This window comes from Macaca fascicularis, chromosome 17, assembly GCF_037993035.2.
Source record: "Macaca fascicularis isolate 582-1 chromosome 17, T2T-MFA8v1.1".
NCBI lineage: Eukaryota > Metazoa > Chordata > Mammalia > Primates > Cercopithecidae > Macaca > Macaca fascicularis.
Window position 1 is genome coordinate 86,111,754 of NC_088391.1, and position 16,716 is coordinate 86,128,469.

General features: G+C 43.4%; 1 protein-coding gene across 11 annotated transcripts in view; it reads right to left on the reverse strand.

The window, feature by feature from the left end:
• ABCC4 (ATP binding cassette subfamily C member 4 (PEL blood group)) overlaps positions 1-16,716 on the reverse strand; it is a 291,853-nt gene that overhangs the window by 160,832 nt on the left and 114,305 nt on the right. For 6 of the 11 annotated variants that reach the window (XR_012426459.1, XM_074021270.1, XM_074021272.1 and 3 more), the window contains 4 exons: positions 13,242-13,331; positions 11,486-11,677; positions 2,522-2,616; positions 2,232-2,318 (listed from right to left, as the gene is read on the reverse strand). Coding sequence is in view for 7 of the 11 variants with exons in the window: in XM_074021270.1 (XP_073877371.1) it covers positions 2,232-2,318; positions 2,522-2,616; positions 11,486-11,677; positions 13,242-13,331 (464 nt within the window). In the remaining 4 variants the exon portion in view is untranslated. The remainder of the gene's footprint in view (positions 1-2,231; positions 2,319-2,521; positions 2,617-11,485; positions 11,678-13,241; positions 13,332-16,716) is intronic. The other 5 variants (XM_074021271.1, XM_005586097.5, XM_074021273.1 and 2 more) reach the window with 2 other exon arrangements.

Here is a 16,716-nt window from a genome sequence, read left to right on the forward strand (position 1 = left end):
CTGGCGCCCACCACCACCCATCACTGATTTTTGCATTTTTAGTAGAGATGGGGTTTCACCACGTTGGCCAGGCTGGTCTCGAACTCCTCAGGTGATCTGCCTGCCTCAGCCTCCCAAAGTGCTGGGATTACAGGCGTGAGCCACAGTGCCTGGCCGACACAGAACCTTTAGAAAGGTAATTACACTGAAATGAGGCCATGAGGGTGGGCCCTACTCTAATCTGACTGGTGTCTCTTCAGGAAGAGGAGGTTTGGATGCAGAGACATGAGCAAAGGGTGAGAAGGCGACCATCGTCAGGCCAAGAAAGCCCTCGGGAGGAGCCGCGCCTGCAGACGCATTGATCTCGCACATGCAGTCTCCGGAACTGTGCGGAAACAACCGGCCGCTGTGTAAGCCCCCCAGCCTGTGGCATTGTGAGGGCAGCCCTGGCTGGCCAACACAGGACTTCCAGAGCTTTCTTTCACAGTACCTTCTCTACCCCCCACCACAGGAACAGGTTCCTGCCTGCTGTCCTTCCCACAGGCCTCACTCCTTCCTGTCTGCACACCTCTGCTTCTACTATTTCTTTCAAAGGAACTGAATCCTACTCTCAGCCACTATAAACCCTTACCAGCCTGCAGGACCACAGGCTACTTCCAGCCAAGTCCAGCCCTCAGTGACCTTTCCAATCTCAGCTACCCACTTCTTCCATTTAAAAAAGTTGATTGTCCTATGCCGGGGGCAGGGGCTCACGCCTGTAATCCCAGCACTCCGGGAAGCCAAGCGGGACAGATCCCTTGAGCCCAGGAGTTCGAGACCAGCCTGGGCAACATAGGGAGACCAGCCTGGACAACATGGCAAATCCCCCTCCCTTCAAAAAAAACACAGAATGAGCTGGGCATGGTGGTGCTAGCCTGCAGTCACAGCTACCTGGGAGGCTGAGGCAAGAGAATCTCTTGAACCCAGGAGGTCGAGGCTGCAGCGAGCCGAGATTGCACCTGCTCTCCAGCCTGGGCAACAAAGCGAGACCCTATTTTAAAAAACAATAATAATAAAATAGATTGTCCTATATTGAAATTCCTTAAGCCTTGGGGTCTGTTGAACTTTTCCTATGCACTTAGTCTTGAATCCCTGCAGAGACAAATTCCTTATGGGCAAGAATGAAATCTGAACTTGTCTCTCTCTCTCACTCAGTCCAGCATAGGTGCTTATCTTCTCTGTGGCTGACTGCCATCCTCTGCAAGCAAAGATGTTTCATGCAGTAACACCTGCAGGAGCATCTACCTCAGTGTGCACAGAAGGGCTACAATGAGTGGGATAGGCTCTTTGGCCTTAACAAGGCGAAAAACAGGAAGCTGACTGTGGGGCAGATGTGGGTGCTGTTTTAGAAAAACCAGTTCACAATGCTTTCAAAAAGGCCAGTCTAGACTACATAGGAAGTGTCAGTCGGCACACATGAGGTTACAGAATATACAGAAAAGATTCCAGAGTCATTCTACCTCCATGGCTCCGTGTCTAAGCAAGAGCCAAAGAAAGCAAATCCCAGAAACACCACGTAAGAGTCGGGAGGGAAGCCAGATTCTAGACAACTAGTTTCAAAGGCAAGCCAGGCCTACATGAGTCTTCAGTGTTCATTCTGGTAAGAATCCATGAAACAACATTAGATTCTTGAAACCACAGTCTACTATGGAGCAAATCATTCTTAAATTCTAGAGTTTACTAGTAGGTTATCTCCAAACTAACAGATTAATATGTAAAGAGCAACAAAGCCTTCCCAAGAAAGCCCTATGTTGGTCCCAAGGACCTCACTTCTAACTTGTCATAGAGAAATGATGGAGGAAAAGAGCTGAAAGACAAGGCTCAGGTTGCCAAGTGCCACCTTTCCATTGAAAAATGGCGCACCATCTTTCCTGTCTCCGGGGCCTGGTCCATCAGCAGTTTCTTGGTTATCAACTGTAATTACTAGTGGGGGAAAACTTGCAAAATTTGCCATCTGTTTCTCAATTCCCGAAAACATGGTACACTCCACTCACTGCAACACACTGAAATCATTTGTATATTTTCCTACCTTGACCTTGTATTTCTGCAAAATTTCTCTAAAGTGGATCTTCAGGGAAGCAGGGGACAGTGCGGAGGGGGAGGGAGAGGGGGAGCACCAGAGCAGGACAAGCTGAAAGCCATAAAGGCTTTCCTGAGCCAACTCGAAATGGCTCTGGGAAAGCAGAAATGACTTAAGACACAAACAAACTCACAGTTCGAACAAGTGCCTGCTAACTTCCGCATCTACTGCGCTGAGAGGATCGTCCAGGAGATAGATGTCAGCATCTTGATACACTGCTCTAGAAAATATAAAGAGATATCAGACTCTCACCCAGAACATGATAACTTTCAACAACTAGGATGTTCATTCAAGTGCCAGTAGAATAATCCAAGAAAGTGCTTCACACAGGACGCAATACACGGTAAGCGGGTCCTATGTGCTCACCACCACTAGAAGCAGCACAAAAGACAACTGCATAGTGGCTGCTGAAATGCAACTTACCTTGCAAGGTTTACCCGCGCTTTCTGCCCTCCACTCAGCGTGGTTCCCCGATCTCCTATCACAGTCAGATCACCATCCTCCAACAGCTGTAAATCCTATATGGACAAAGGAAAGAAGGTGGGGAAAAAAAGACTTAAAACATGTTCTCCCTCTGTTATCCTAAACTTTGCACATTAGTTCTTCAGAAATAAACAAGTATTTGATCAACAGCAATGGATATATTTCATAGGAACTAAATTGTAACTTTGAACCTATCAAATACACCATCAGGGCACGTTATCTGTTTTAATGCTGTAGCTTTTCATAGCATTTATGCACTGAGCCATTTTAACAGGAATGTTTTGAGTGCCAACTCCTTGTGAATTCAGCAGTGAAAGAGTTTCCACAGTGAGTGACCTGACAATAAAAGATTGACACAAATGCAAGAGGTGATAAGTGCTAAGAAGGAAAAGGAAGCTGGCTTAGGGAGACAGAGAGTGACAGAGGGAAAGTCCACTTCATACAGGGAGGTCAGCAAGGGCTCTGATTGAGGGGGTCTGAGCAGGGACCTGCCAGGGGATGTACTGGCTGGCACAGAGTGCAGGAAGATTGCTCCACATAGAGGAATAAGCAAGTGCAAAAGCCATGGGGTGACATGTGCCCAAGGTGCTCACAGAAGAGCAATACGGATGCCCGCAGAACTGTGAGGACAGGATGATGACAGGGGAGGCCAGAGACAGAGGCAAGAGAAGCCAAGAGCTCACACCCAGGGAAATAGGAGGAAGAACACGATCTGATCAAGGCAATAATTGAGATAAGAAACAACAGTAGCTGGGACCAGAGTGGGGATCAGGGAAGCAAACATCAGTGGTCATGTGCTGAACAAATTTTAAAGGTAGCACCTATAGGCTCTGCTGATGAGATGGGTGTGTGTTTTGATAGAAAAAGAGCAGGACTGCATTGGTTTTGGTATAAGACAACGGAAGAACAGGATTACCATGTACTGAGCTGCGGGAAATGAGGGATGCAGATGTAAGAGATAAAAGCAAAAGGTTGATTATGGCCAAACTGAAATGTTGACCGGCAATCCTGACTTGCTGCTGGATAAGTGAGTCTGGAGGTCTGTGCTGGAGACCCAACTGTGAGGGCTGTCAGCATACAGACATGGGACTTGTTAAGGAACAACTGTGTCTTCACAAGCCATTTTGCTGACTTTTACCTTAGCTTTCCATTCTCAGAGAAGCGATAACACCCGCCCCATCTTCACCGTGATACTTAAGGCATCACAATAGACTGACAGAAAAACTCTGTAAAAAATAAGAGCAGAAAGAGCAGCCGAGCCAGGAAAAGCCATAGGGAAAGGAGCAGTGTGCTCCTGAGACACTGCACAGACTGGATGCACGAAGTAGACTCGTGTTCCATGCAAGCCCCCAGAAAACAAAAGCTAGGAAGGATAACAAGTTTTTATTTGAGGATCTAGCCAAAGTTATATTTAAAAATTATTTAAGAAATAAGTTGACAAAGCATAATACTTTAAAAAAAAAAAAAACATGGCAAGAACATCCCTGAAAATAACAGGATAATGATCAGGTTTAAGTTACATGACATTACATTAGAAATCTTTACTTGGGGCTGGGCGCGGTGGCTCACGCCTGTAATCCCAGCACTTCGGGAGGCTGAGACGGGTGGATCATGAGGTCAGGAGATCAAGACCATCCTGGCTAACATGGTGAAACCCTATCTCTACTAAAAATACAAAAAATTCGCCGGATGTGGTGGCGGGCGCCTGTAGTCCCAGCTACTCAGGAGGCTAAGGCAGGAGAATGGCATGAACCTGGGAGGCAGAACTTGCAGTGAGCCGAGATTGCACCACCGCACTCCAGCCTGGGGGACAGAGGGGACTCTGTCAAAAAAAAAAAAAAAAAAGAAAACTTTACTTGGATGGCCTATAATTATCACTAGACAGATCCTGGCATAAACAAACAAAGTGTGGAGAAGATCGCTGGGCACTGACTGAGCTTCATAAGCATCAACCTAGGACACCACAGAGATAGCCCTCTTACAGATCAACGTGTCACTTCTTTGTCTCTACTCTGACAAAGCCAGGGAGACAAAGCAAATGGCACACTGAGATCTCCATGACAAGTAAGTGTTCTGACCTCCCTAAGTTCTCATTTTATCTCTTTTACAAAATGTCCTAGAGAAACAAGAATTAATCAACTCATAGAATGCTGAAACAATCTAAAGTAAGTGTATGAACTAAGTGGAAACAGGATCTGAGTTCTTTATAATTTGCTGTTGATGACTATGACATATTTTCTGATCAAACCAATAGCAGGACCTCATTCATAGCATGAATCTCACTAAATAAAGTACATCACTAAATGGAAAAAAGATAGTATCTCCATTGGAACCCGCTCCCTGGCAGCCCACAAAGACACACAGGAGTCCCCTAAAACTCCAATCTGAACCAGATGGCATCAAATGAAAGAGAGCAAGTGCCCCGTTATGAAAATTCATTATTTCACATTATCTCTTTGTTGAGCTCAGAAGTTACACTATCTCTTCCTTTCAGTTTTCATAAAAAGACAACGCAGCCGGGCACATGGCTCACACCTGTAATCCCAGCACTTTGGGAGGCCGAGGCAGGTGGATCACCTGAGGTCAGGAGTTCAAGACAAGCCTGGCTAACATGGTGAAACCCCATCTCTACTAAACATACAAAATTAGTCAGGCATGAGGCATGTTGGCACATGCCTGTGATCCCAGCTACTTGAGAGGCTAAGGCAGGAGAATCGCTTGAACCTGGGAGGCAAAGGTTGCAGTGAGTGAGATCGTGCCACTGCACTCCAGCCTGGGCAACAAGAGTGAAACTCCAACTCAAAAAAAAAAAAAGACAAGGCACCAGTTAACACTATCTCTTCCTTTCATAAAAAGACAACGCACCATTTTAAGACAGGGTTCCAGCCTTCCACACAAACACAAACACACATTGTTTACTTGGCCTCATTCCACTGCTGATTGTCTTCATATAATGTGTTAAGTTTCTGTGCCTTGATTTTACATTGTTTTGTTTTCATTCTCAAAATAGCATCAAGTTGTAGCACAGCAATCTTAGCCATTTTCTAGAAAAGACACTCCAAATACCTGTCTCATTTCACGCAGACAGGGAATAGGAAAGGAGCTCCCTCCCCATGCCTGGTAGTAGCCCTTTGAGTACTACAACGACCTTGAGTGTTGTTGACTTGGCAAACTATTGATGGACAAGCCTCAGAGAGGGAAAACATTTCAAAGGATCTGAAGTGCAATCTGAGTCAGGCTAATTTCCCAACCATGATTTTCTAGTTTGGTTAAAGGGAAACAGTTGAGCAGAAAGCAGAAGTGGCCCCATGGGAGGAAGGTGTCTTATGCATGTTAGGTACTGCTCAGTAAAATTAACCAATTACTCTACCACCACCTTTACTGAAATGCAGACACAGAAACTAGAGAAAAACCATGACGTGGCTATGTGGGTTGGATGCCATCTCACCGGAATCCTACCATGTGCACATCAACCATGGTGACACCGAAGGCAGAAAGACCACTGAGGACACTGTGGGGATGGTCACAGGGGCCAGGCCTGAGGCCCCAGCACAAGACACAGGTTCCAGAGTCAGGGAGCAGGGCTCTCCAGCTTTGGGCCACACTTTGCTTCCATTTGGACCGGCCCTTCCTATCATGGCTTATCAATATCCTATTCTTCTTTCAGGGCCCAACTCAAACTCTTCTATGAAACAAACCTGCATTCCCCCAATCAGAAAACAACATCACTCTCTCTTCTAGGTTCCTTGTTTATATTTCTTAGGAAGGACCTGCCGTATTCTGCCTCTTAATGTTTATGTGTGTACTCAGCGTCTTGCTCCACGAGTCAGCTCCTGGATGTAAGAGCTACGCACCAACCACTGTGCCTGATGCTTGGTATTATCTCTAATCTTCATGACAACCTGCCAAGTAAGTACTGACCACACTTACAGATGAGGAGACAGAGACGAAGTGAGAGCATGTAACTGGTCTGAGGACTCTCAGCTAATAAAGGAAGGCTGGAGTCTGAACCAAGCTCATCTCAGTTCACAGCCTGTTGCCCTTTCATATCACGCTTCCCCAAGTGCTTACTAGAAGATACTTAAAGGCAATACTGAAACAACTCAGAACTCGAAGGCTCTCTATCCATACACAGCACTATCAGTCAACTTAGTCACCCTAGTTAGATTCACCTCATTGCATCCCTTTTGTACTCAGCTTTAAAAAAAAAAAAAGACAGGGTCTGGTCTCATACTCCTGGCCTCAAGCAATCCTCCCACCTCAGCCACCCAAAGTACTGGGATTACAGGTGTGAGCCACCACGCCCGGCCCTCAGCATTTATTTCCTATTACGTCACAAAGAAGTGATATGGTTCTCCCAACTGAGAGATTAACAACAACAAAAAAAGGCATAACAACAGTTATTTTATGATTGTCAAGGCAATCTAAAAAGAAAATGTCCAAGTTGGCAGGAATGTGGCAAATATGAGAAGAAAATTATAAGATAGTGGGGACCCCAAAGGGGTTTGTATATTCAAGCGAGCTATATAGAAAAACATGAAACTCAAATGTATCAATTCCATGCCTTTGGATACTCGTTTCTTAAAAGTGCTCAAGGATTAAAAGAAACTATGCAAAGGGTGACATAATATTAATACGTTGCATCTATTAGGGTAACAATATTTTTATTGTTGACTTATTTACTGTACTATGTATAGAACCCCTATATAAATATCAATTCAAATAATGGAAGTTCTATACTCAGATATATTCTTTCAAGCATGTCACATTTCATGTGATTTCACCCAAAATTGGTGGCTCTTATAATTAAGAAGAAGGCCCGTTATGCGCCTAGTAACCAGATGCTTTAAGTTCTTGATTAAATCTTATCCTCACAACAGCCTATGAGGTGAATAGTTTATTATCTCTGTTTTACAGATGACCAAACTGAGGCTTTCTAAGGTTCAGACGATGAGCTAAAATCGCACACCTACTAAAGAGGAACTGAGACTCCATCCCAGAGCTGTCTGGCTCCAAGGCCAAGGATTTTAACCACTACCCACCTACATATCTAACATCAGTATGTTGTTTCCTGAGGTATGTCCTGTCATTTGCTACGATATCACTTTGAATAAGCAATTAGCCTAAACCAATACTGCTAAATGTGAATTATTGCTTCCTATCTTATTATTTTATCTAAAAGATATTTTTAGCTCAATGAACTTATAAATTCACTTCAGTTGTATCCAGTACAATATATCTAGTTGTTACCAATATATCTGAGCATTCTTGTTATTTCCTATTTTTTCCTGTAGGACTTTTTTTTTTTTTTTTTTTTTTTGCGGGGGAAGGTGGCCAGGAGGGGAATGAGGAAGTGTATAAGGCAAAATCATTTATTTATCTTATTAACTGAGTTAGAGAAAAGGGCAATAGCTACTATTTAGCAAAAACCTGGCATGTTTGCATTTTACAGACATTGCCTGCAGTCTTCATAATCCTGCTGTATCTCCCCCATTTAATAAGAAATGAAACAGAGGCAAACACCCAGAGACACCCAGGACCATTTCTGTCCAGCAGGTTTTGATTACACACGCAATCTCTGTACCTACAAGCCAAAATAATTCCAGGATTGCTATTTCTATGGCCATCTTACACCCACCATTGACATGTGGATTTGAAAAGGAGTTAGCAAATGGTCTCGTAACTCATTAAGAGGATCCCTGGTATCTTGCCAGTCCCCTGCTAAACAGTCATAAATGGCAGTTGAGAACGGTAGCAAAACCTCTTGGAAACCATCTCACCCTATGTCCTTATTTCACAGCAGGGACATCAAGGGCCCACGGCAGGTAACATGACATGTCCAAAGTGACACCGAGCTGGTCGTGCATGGTGGCTCATGCATATAATCCCAGCACTTTGGGAAGCCAAGGCAGGTGGATCACTTGAGGTCAGGAGTTCAAGACCAGCTGGCCAACATAGCAAAACCCTCATCTTTACTAAAAGTACAAAAAAGTTAGCCAGGCATGGTGGCATGCACCTGTGATCCCAGTTACTCAGGAAGCTGAGGCAGGAGAATCACTGGAGCCTGGGAAGCAGAGGTTGCAATGAGCCAAGATTACACCATTAGACTCCAGCCTGGGTGACAGAGTGAGACTCTATCTCAAAAAAAAAAAAAAAAAAGTGACAGCGAGCAAATGACAAAGCTGGGCCAGCCTCCTGCTCTGTTTGACTTCTCCACTGGAGGCCCACCGTCCTACCGAGGATGGAACCATGCACGGGGGCCAGCAGTCCGTGCTTACACACATCCAGGAAGGAACCAAGAAGTCACCATGCAGCCCAGCCCCGAGGGGACGCCATTGCCACGCAGAAGCCCACAGGTGCCTGGGACACTGTCCGAGTTACTGGGCCAGTCCTCAAAGGTGGCTATGGAAGAAGCTCAGTGGCAGCCACTGTCCTAACCCCCGCTTTCCCCCGAGCCTTTCTGACACGGGGAGGAGCAAGGCAAGGCTGCGTGACCTGGGACCTGGGGTCTCATGTGGGTACCAGAAGCTGAACAGGTAAAAAAGGGAAGGCTTGGAAAACATTTTGTCCCACATTCTACCTTTTTATCAATCACCTAACTTATAAACACTCTCAACTGAGAGGTGGCCTGGCAGAGGGGAAATGGAGTCTGGAGCTAGGCGGGTATACAGCTTTGAACTTGAACTGCAAATGTTCAGTTAATCTCTCTGAGATCATTTCATTTCATTTTCACACAGTTCATTTCATCTCTCCCATCCTCCACTTTCCCAGCCATAAGCAACATTCAACTCTTGAAACCACAGCCTACTATGGAATAAATCATTCTTAAATTCTAGAGTTTACTAGTAGGTTATCTTTAAACTGACAGATTAATATGCAAAGAGCAACAAAGCCTTCCCAAGAAAGCCCTATGTTGGTCCCAAGGACCTCACTTCTAACCTGTCATAGAGAAATGATAGAGGAAAAGAGCTGAAAGACAAGGCCCCGGTTGCCAAGTGCCACCCTTCCACTGAAAAATGGCGCACCATCTTTCCTATCTCCGGGGCCTGGTCCATCAGCAGTTTCTTGGTTATCAACTGTAACTACCAGTGGGGGAAAACATGCAAAATTTGCCATCTGTTTCTCAATTCCCTAAAACACGACACACTCCACTCAGTGCAACACACTGAAATCACCTTGTATATTCCCCTACTTGGACCTTGTATTTATGCAAAATTTCTCTAAAATGGATATTCAGGGAAGCAGGGGACAGTGGGGGGACACCAGCAGGACAAGCTGAAGTATAGTAATTATTTTAGGGAAATGTTAGCAATTCTGTACCAACTTTGAATAAAGTGAAAATTTTACTTTAAAAAAATGAGGCTAGCAATATCAAAAAATAAACAAAATGAGAATAGCAATAGCAAAGGCACTGGGAAATCATGGCAAAAGATTAAAACTTCATACACTTTTGTGTGTGCACATGTGTGAGTGTGTGTGAGACAGAGAAAAAAAATTAACACCTGGTGGAATCTGAATAACTAGGAGCTTGCCTTAGCCCATCTATTCCTATACAGTATATACTATTCAATAAAAATCTAGCTCATTACTGCTAACTTAACGTCATTTCTGAAAATGCGTCATCTCTCATTAACAATAGCCCAGGAGGAAGAAACGGCCCATTAAACAAGCAATGATTTCTCTGTCCAAATCACCAGCAAATATTACTCACCTGATAGATAGAATCTATGATATTCCAGCCATTGCTCAAGCAAAATTGCTCATTCCTCGCAAACCTGGCTGGAAGCCTTCTGCATCACACCTGTGACAGCCTGTGGCGGCCTTTTCCAGACAGTACAAAAGAACAGTAGGATGTCCAGGCCACACTGCACAGAGCCCGGGGAGAGCCCTTTAATGCCATTATTCACTGATTTTTATGGCCCAAAGAAGGTAACATAGTATTTAGCAGTATTTACCATTTTTTCTATTTTCTAACTTACAGCCTTCTATTAAGTATGCTCAGTTTTCATCAACTATCCACCAATTTTATGAAAACCTCAGTGTACCATCAAACACTTCATCTTTTCTGAAAACAATCACTCTCTTGGTGAAATGACACACAATGAAAAATAAATTTTAAAACAGTTTGTTTTCTTTAAATAATAAACTGCACTGAAAAAATTATCCATGTAACCAAAAACCACCCATACCCCAAAATCTACTGAAACAAATTTTCTTTTTTAAAGGGAGTGGAGAAGGAAACCTATGGTCTGAGAGGGACCCAAGCAGGAAACATCAGCCAAGTGCACGGCGCAGACATCTTCCGGAGTCTGATGCAAACCAGTGGGTAACGAGATACTAAAGCACCGTAATCTCTGCCGAGCCAGTTGAAGAGAGCAAGAAATTTTGGTGAAACTTGAATGAAATGTAATTTTTTTTTCAAAAGTGTTCTTATCTTCTAGAGATAAGTAATAAGGTATTACAAATAAAATACAATTGAGGTCGAGGGTGTACATCGGAAGAATCTGGGGTAGGGGTGGAGCTAGCAGAAGGTAGGGTAGAGATGGAGTAGAATTGGCTACAAGTTGATTGCACTTGAACTTGAGCAATGGGTACATGCAGGTTCAAGACACCCTTCTCTCCACTTTTGCAAATTTTTATAATTGTCCATTTTGGAAAAAAAAAAAAGTTAAAAGTAAATAAAACTTCACAAAACCAACCAAACCCCCCCACATTCACCCTGTAAATATCATTTTCACATCAGACTGAAGAGGACAGAGCGTGTGTGTGTTTATTTACTGGGAGGACTGCCTTAAGAATATTCAAAGGTCTTTCAAAATTAAAAAAAAAAAAAAAGTTAAAAAACCTTGTTGTTCAAGTGAACACTGACATCGGAGTCCATGAAATCCGAAACTCATCACTCACCTTTTTCAGAGCACAAGCCTTTATGACTTTTTCATATCGTTCCTTTTCATATTTCTTCCCAAATAAAATATTACTCCTCACAGTTCCCGAGAACACCCAGGGCTGCTGAGACACATAAGCAATTCTTCCATGCACACTGACCAGCCCGTGACTGGGGGCCAATTCCCCGAGCACAGCACTTAACAGTGATGACTGAAACAGATTGTAAAAAAAAACACATGTTCAGTCAACACTCGAGACAAGAATAAACCACTGCAGTGCAGCCTTGCCCAGTCCTGGGAGCTTGAAAAACATCATTCATTCATTTAAAAGAGGATCTAGTACAGCCAGGAAATTGTGAATAAAAATTGGAAATAACATTTTGGTCCATATAAACCAGGGGTTTATAAGGAATGTTAAAATAGAGTGTAACAATGTACTCTGCCCTAATGAGTTTCCCTAAATGAGTTTCATTCCCCTAAATGAAATGGTGCATGGAACAAAGATCAGCTAAGAATGTTTACAGCAACAGAGTAGCCAAGCATGACATATAGTTCATAGATCCAATATTGAATGCATTGTTCCTGCATGCAGGTATCCTTTTTGACAAAGAACTAGTTCTAGAAAAGCTATATGTAAATAACATATCCTGGCCAGGCGCAGTGGCTCACGCCTATAATCCCAGCATTTTAGGAGGCCAAGGCGGGTGGATCACTTGAGGCCAGGAGTTCAAGACCAGCCTGGCCAGCATGGTGAAACCCCATCTCTACTAAAACTACAAACATTAGCCGAGCACGGTGGCACGCCTGTAATCCCAGTTACTTGAGAGGCTAAGGCATGAGAATCACTTGAACCCGAAGTGGAGGTTGCACTGAGTCTAGATCGCGCCACTGCACTTCAGCCTGGGCGACAGAGCGAGACCCTGTCTCAAAAACTAAACCTACATACATACATGAATAAATGAATGAATAAATAAAAATAAACAATATATCCTGTGCACTAGGAAGGACTTTTATTTTTAACTACCCAAGAATCATGTCTCTGGAGAGCAAACTTCAATTGTGAAACTGCCCTATTGGTTATATACCTACATCTAGATTTATGGCGTTGCTTTAGAATGCATGATACTAATTCTGTATGCATGTTTCCTTCACATCTTCTACAATGCACAGACGTGACATGTCTGCGCCCCCCACTATCGGAACACTTACGACATTGAACTGAAATGATCTGTTTGTATATCTGTCTCACCCCAGATACCAGAAACTTCTGGAGGGCAGTGGTGTCTGGGTCTTGATTACAGGTGTATCTTTTACTCCTAACACAGGACTGAACACCTGGCTACAGGTTTATTAAATGTATGTTCATGTGACTTGGAGAAGTCATATCAAAACATGTTTAAAGATTTTCAGACAAGCCTTCACAACCTCCACATGTCTTGTAGCATCTAGGGTTCACTCTGACAAAAAGAAGTTCCCACTTTCTTAGTCAATCCATCCTGCATTGTGATCACGTCAATAATTTCCTTCATGGAGATGTCCAACTTCTAGGAGTTCCCAATTAAGCAACTTGAAGAACCAAGAGAAACAGGATATGCACTGCCCACATTTACTTGGTCATGTGACCCTTCTTGCAAAACGAATGTTCCATGTACTGAGAAATGCCGTGCCAAGCATACCCAATTCAAAAATGTGTTACATGTAGCCTTGGGCTCAAACCCAAGAAGTTAATATGAGAAGTGAGGTGCGTCAAGCTGCCAAAAGCCATTCTAACTCACCTTCCCTGCTCCCACGGGGCCGACCACAGCTAACAATTCACCAGGTCTGACAGTAAAGGAAAGGCCTTGTAGAGTTGGGGTCTCTGATGCCTACAAATTAAAGTTTATAAAATGTGCCCATTTCAATCAAGTCACACAAATCACTTCAAAAAGAGAAGAAAACAATACAATAGTCACTGATACACGAACATAACCCAAATCTTTCTCCTTCCTATTTTAATATATTGTAACCTAGAGTCCTTTTCATACAATCACCTTTTTTTTCGTGGGGTTTTAAACAGTTTGGAGTCTTCAGTACTTAAGGAAGGCCCATTCTCTTTTACCCGATTTTCATGTGAACACAGCTGCACACGTCCACAAAATTTCGACAGTAACAATGACAAGGCAACCTTCTTGACATGAAAACTCATGCTAACTTATTAAAACAATATTCTTTCTTATTTTTTTTTTTACTTTAAGTTCTGGGATACATGTGCAGAACCTGCAGGTTTGTTACATAGGTATACATGTGCCATGGTGGTTTGCTGCACCTGTCAACCTGTCATCTAGGTTTTAAGCCCTGCATGCATCAGGTGTTTGTCCTAATGCTCTCCCTCCCCTTGCCCCCCACCCACTGACAGGCCCCAATATGTAATGTTCCCCTCCCTGTGTCCATGTGTTCTCATTTAAAACAATATTCTTAATATAATATTCAGTACGGGAGCTTTTCAATCATTTGTAAGTTTTCCTTCTGTCCCTTGGTTTTAATATTCTATTTCATTAACCTCCACAAGGTGGCAGCATGAGTACATGGCATGCCCAGTCCTTGGCTAATAGATGATGTGAAATCTCCACTAATCTCTCCATTTTCACTTGATAAAGCACGAACCTCAGTTACGCCCAGCCAGCAAGAAGGCACTTTATACTATACAGTCACTCTTGGCAAATGAACTTCTACAAATGGTGGTCAACCCTGTAACCAGAGCTCTAATTTAACAACAACCAAAAACTGAAGAATAATGAAATTAAGTATATGTTCATGGGTAGGAGGATTCCTTGAGCACAGGAGATTGAGGCTGCAGTGAGCCAAGATTGCACCACTGCATTCTAGCCTGGGTGACACAGTGAGACCTTATCTCAAAAAAAAAAAAAAAAAAAAAAAAAAAAAAAAAGTTCTTTTACAGTTTATTATTTAGGAGACCAAACCAAATTCATTACTTTTACAAAGAGCTTCTAAATATTTTCAATCGAGAGGATTAAGTGCGTATCAGGGAGAAGGGACAGTTTACCAGAGCATGACAAACCAAAATGAGGAGGTTTCCTCTTGTCATACAAGGACAATCAATACTTTGAATTGTCTATCTTTTAAAAAAGCAAAAGTCACTTGGTACAAATAAAGAGAGGAATGGTTTTAAATTCAGAGTATAGAACCTCAACCGTAAAATCTGCCAACGATGAGAACTTTTATCCAAACCCAGACATCAACACTAGCAAACAAAAATTGATACTGTTAAGTGAAGTAAAAGCAGCTACAATTTGGGAGGAATCCTAAAGGGGTTTAAGTCGCACATTTACAGTCTTCATCTGAATTTCTCGTGGATAGACTGGAGAGACCTGACCATGTGTGTCTGGTGGGTGGGCATTTAGCAAATTTATTCGAGTCCCAAATCCTTTCAGAAAGGGTTATTCTTCCGCACAACACACTTTGGTAAATGCTCATCCATATCCTAGAAAAATGATCAAGAGTGAATCAAAGGCAATGCAGCCTCCTCAACTCTAGAAAAGGATTCCTCAAAATGAATCTGGCATCCCTGAAGGGTGGAACACCCCTGGGATGATGGAAGAGGGAAGCACGCATGAAGTCAACCAGCCCGCAACCTAAAGATGCTGAGCTGGCCCAGTCCACAAACGGGTACTCATCAACCCCTCTCCACATCTCAGGTGGGCACGTGCAATTAGTAAAATGCCCAAAAGACAGAAAGCACCGCGGAGGAACAAGAGATCAAGATAACCTTCAAAATGAAAAATTTATCTGGAAACGACTTAACAGTCACATACCCAAATAATCACAAATATTTTTATAAATGGTCAAATGCCAAAATATGTGTGTATGTAATCTGACCCCTTATAAATGTGTCCCATACCATATTATAGTATGGCCACAGACCAAATCAATCATGATCACTTTTAATCACAAAGAAACTAGCCCCAGATATCATAGGAATTATATAAAAACCATCCAGAAGAGGTTTCTCTACTCCTTCCTACATGCCTATCAACTATGTCTTTTTTAAAAAAGTAATACATTATTACCTAAACACTTGGAAAAAATAACGTTAAACAAAATGTGACCTATTTACACGATTTTGTAAGTGCAAACTTGTCACAAATTCACAAAGTCTTGCTTGACTTAGCCTTATTATATAAGGTGTTCCTCCTCTAAAATGTAAAGGGTCTACTCTGTATTCCTGATTAAGTAACATTGTCTTTTAAGACAACTGAAACCCACTTACTTCTGTGATTACAAAAGGATGAAAAAACACAACTGGTCAACCTGTGCCTTTCCCCTCCTTTGCAGTGTGTCTCTTTCCTAACAACTATTTCTGATTTTACTTCTTTTTACTCAGTTTTGACTGCAAAAGAGTGAGCCACATGCAAAATCCAGCTTCCCATCACGGCCCTGGTTCTTAGAGCAGGTTTCTGCCCCACCTGGAGGTCCGGGACCCCGCACTGGTGCGCCGCAGCCAGAAGGGGGCAGCACTTGACAGCTCAGAAGGCGAGGCCCCTTCCCTCTGAGACCTCCAGGCTCCAGGACACTAAGGCAGGCAGACTGAGCCCCCACTCTGGGGCCGACCCCATGCTGGGCCCTGGGGCCAGAGCAGTGAAGAAAGCAGAAGCAAATCCCTGCCCCATGGAGAGTCACAGGCTCCCACAGGGCCACAGACTTTACAGCTTAGAGATTCAGCACAAGCCCGTTTGTTTTCTAAATGAGATCCTAGGCTGGTGAGAAGACCTTTCCCCCAATACCCACTGGTCTATCCAGCAGGGCTGCTGCTGGGGCCTCTGTCTTTCTCCCGAATCCCAGCCCAGCACACCCTTCTTTCCTCTGCACCTTCTCTCCAAAAGCCCCAGTGTCTGTGCCCCTCCTCCCACCCAAGCACCCTCTCAGCTGCATGACCTCCCTAATAATCCCTGGCAGCGTGGGGCATAATCACCCCAAGACAAGGCCCAGAAAACAGGGTGGAGTGTTCTGTTTCAATGCAGCTGTCAACGTTGTCTAGGAACTGAAAAACAACAAAACAGCCCATTTTACAATGTTGCAGAGTTTGGTACAAAAAAAATTTGCAAATGGGACCTACACAGTGTGTGGTGGCTACTGCAGTGCCTTCCTCTAGCTCAACAGCATTCACCTAGAGTGCTTTTTGCTAGTGGATGTTCACAGAGCTTTTCTATCAATGCTTAAAGTGTATTAGAGCTGGGCGCAGTGGCTCACACC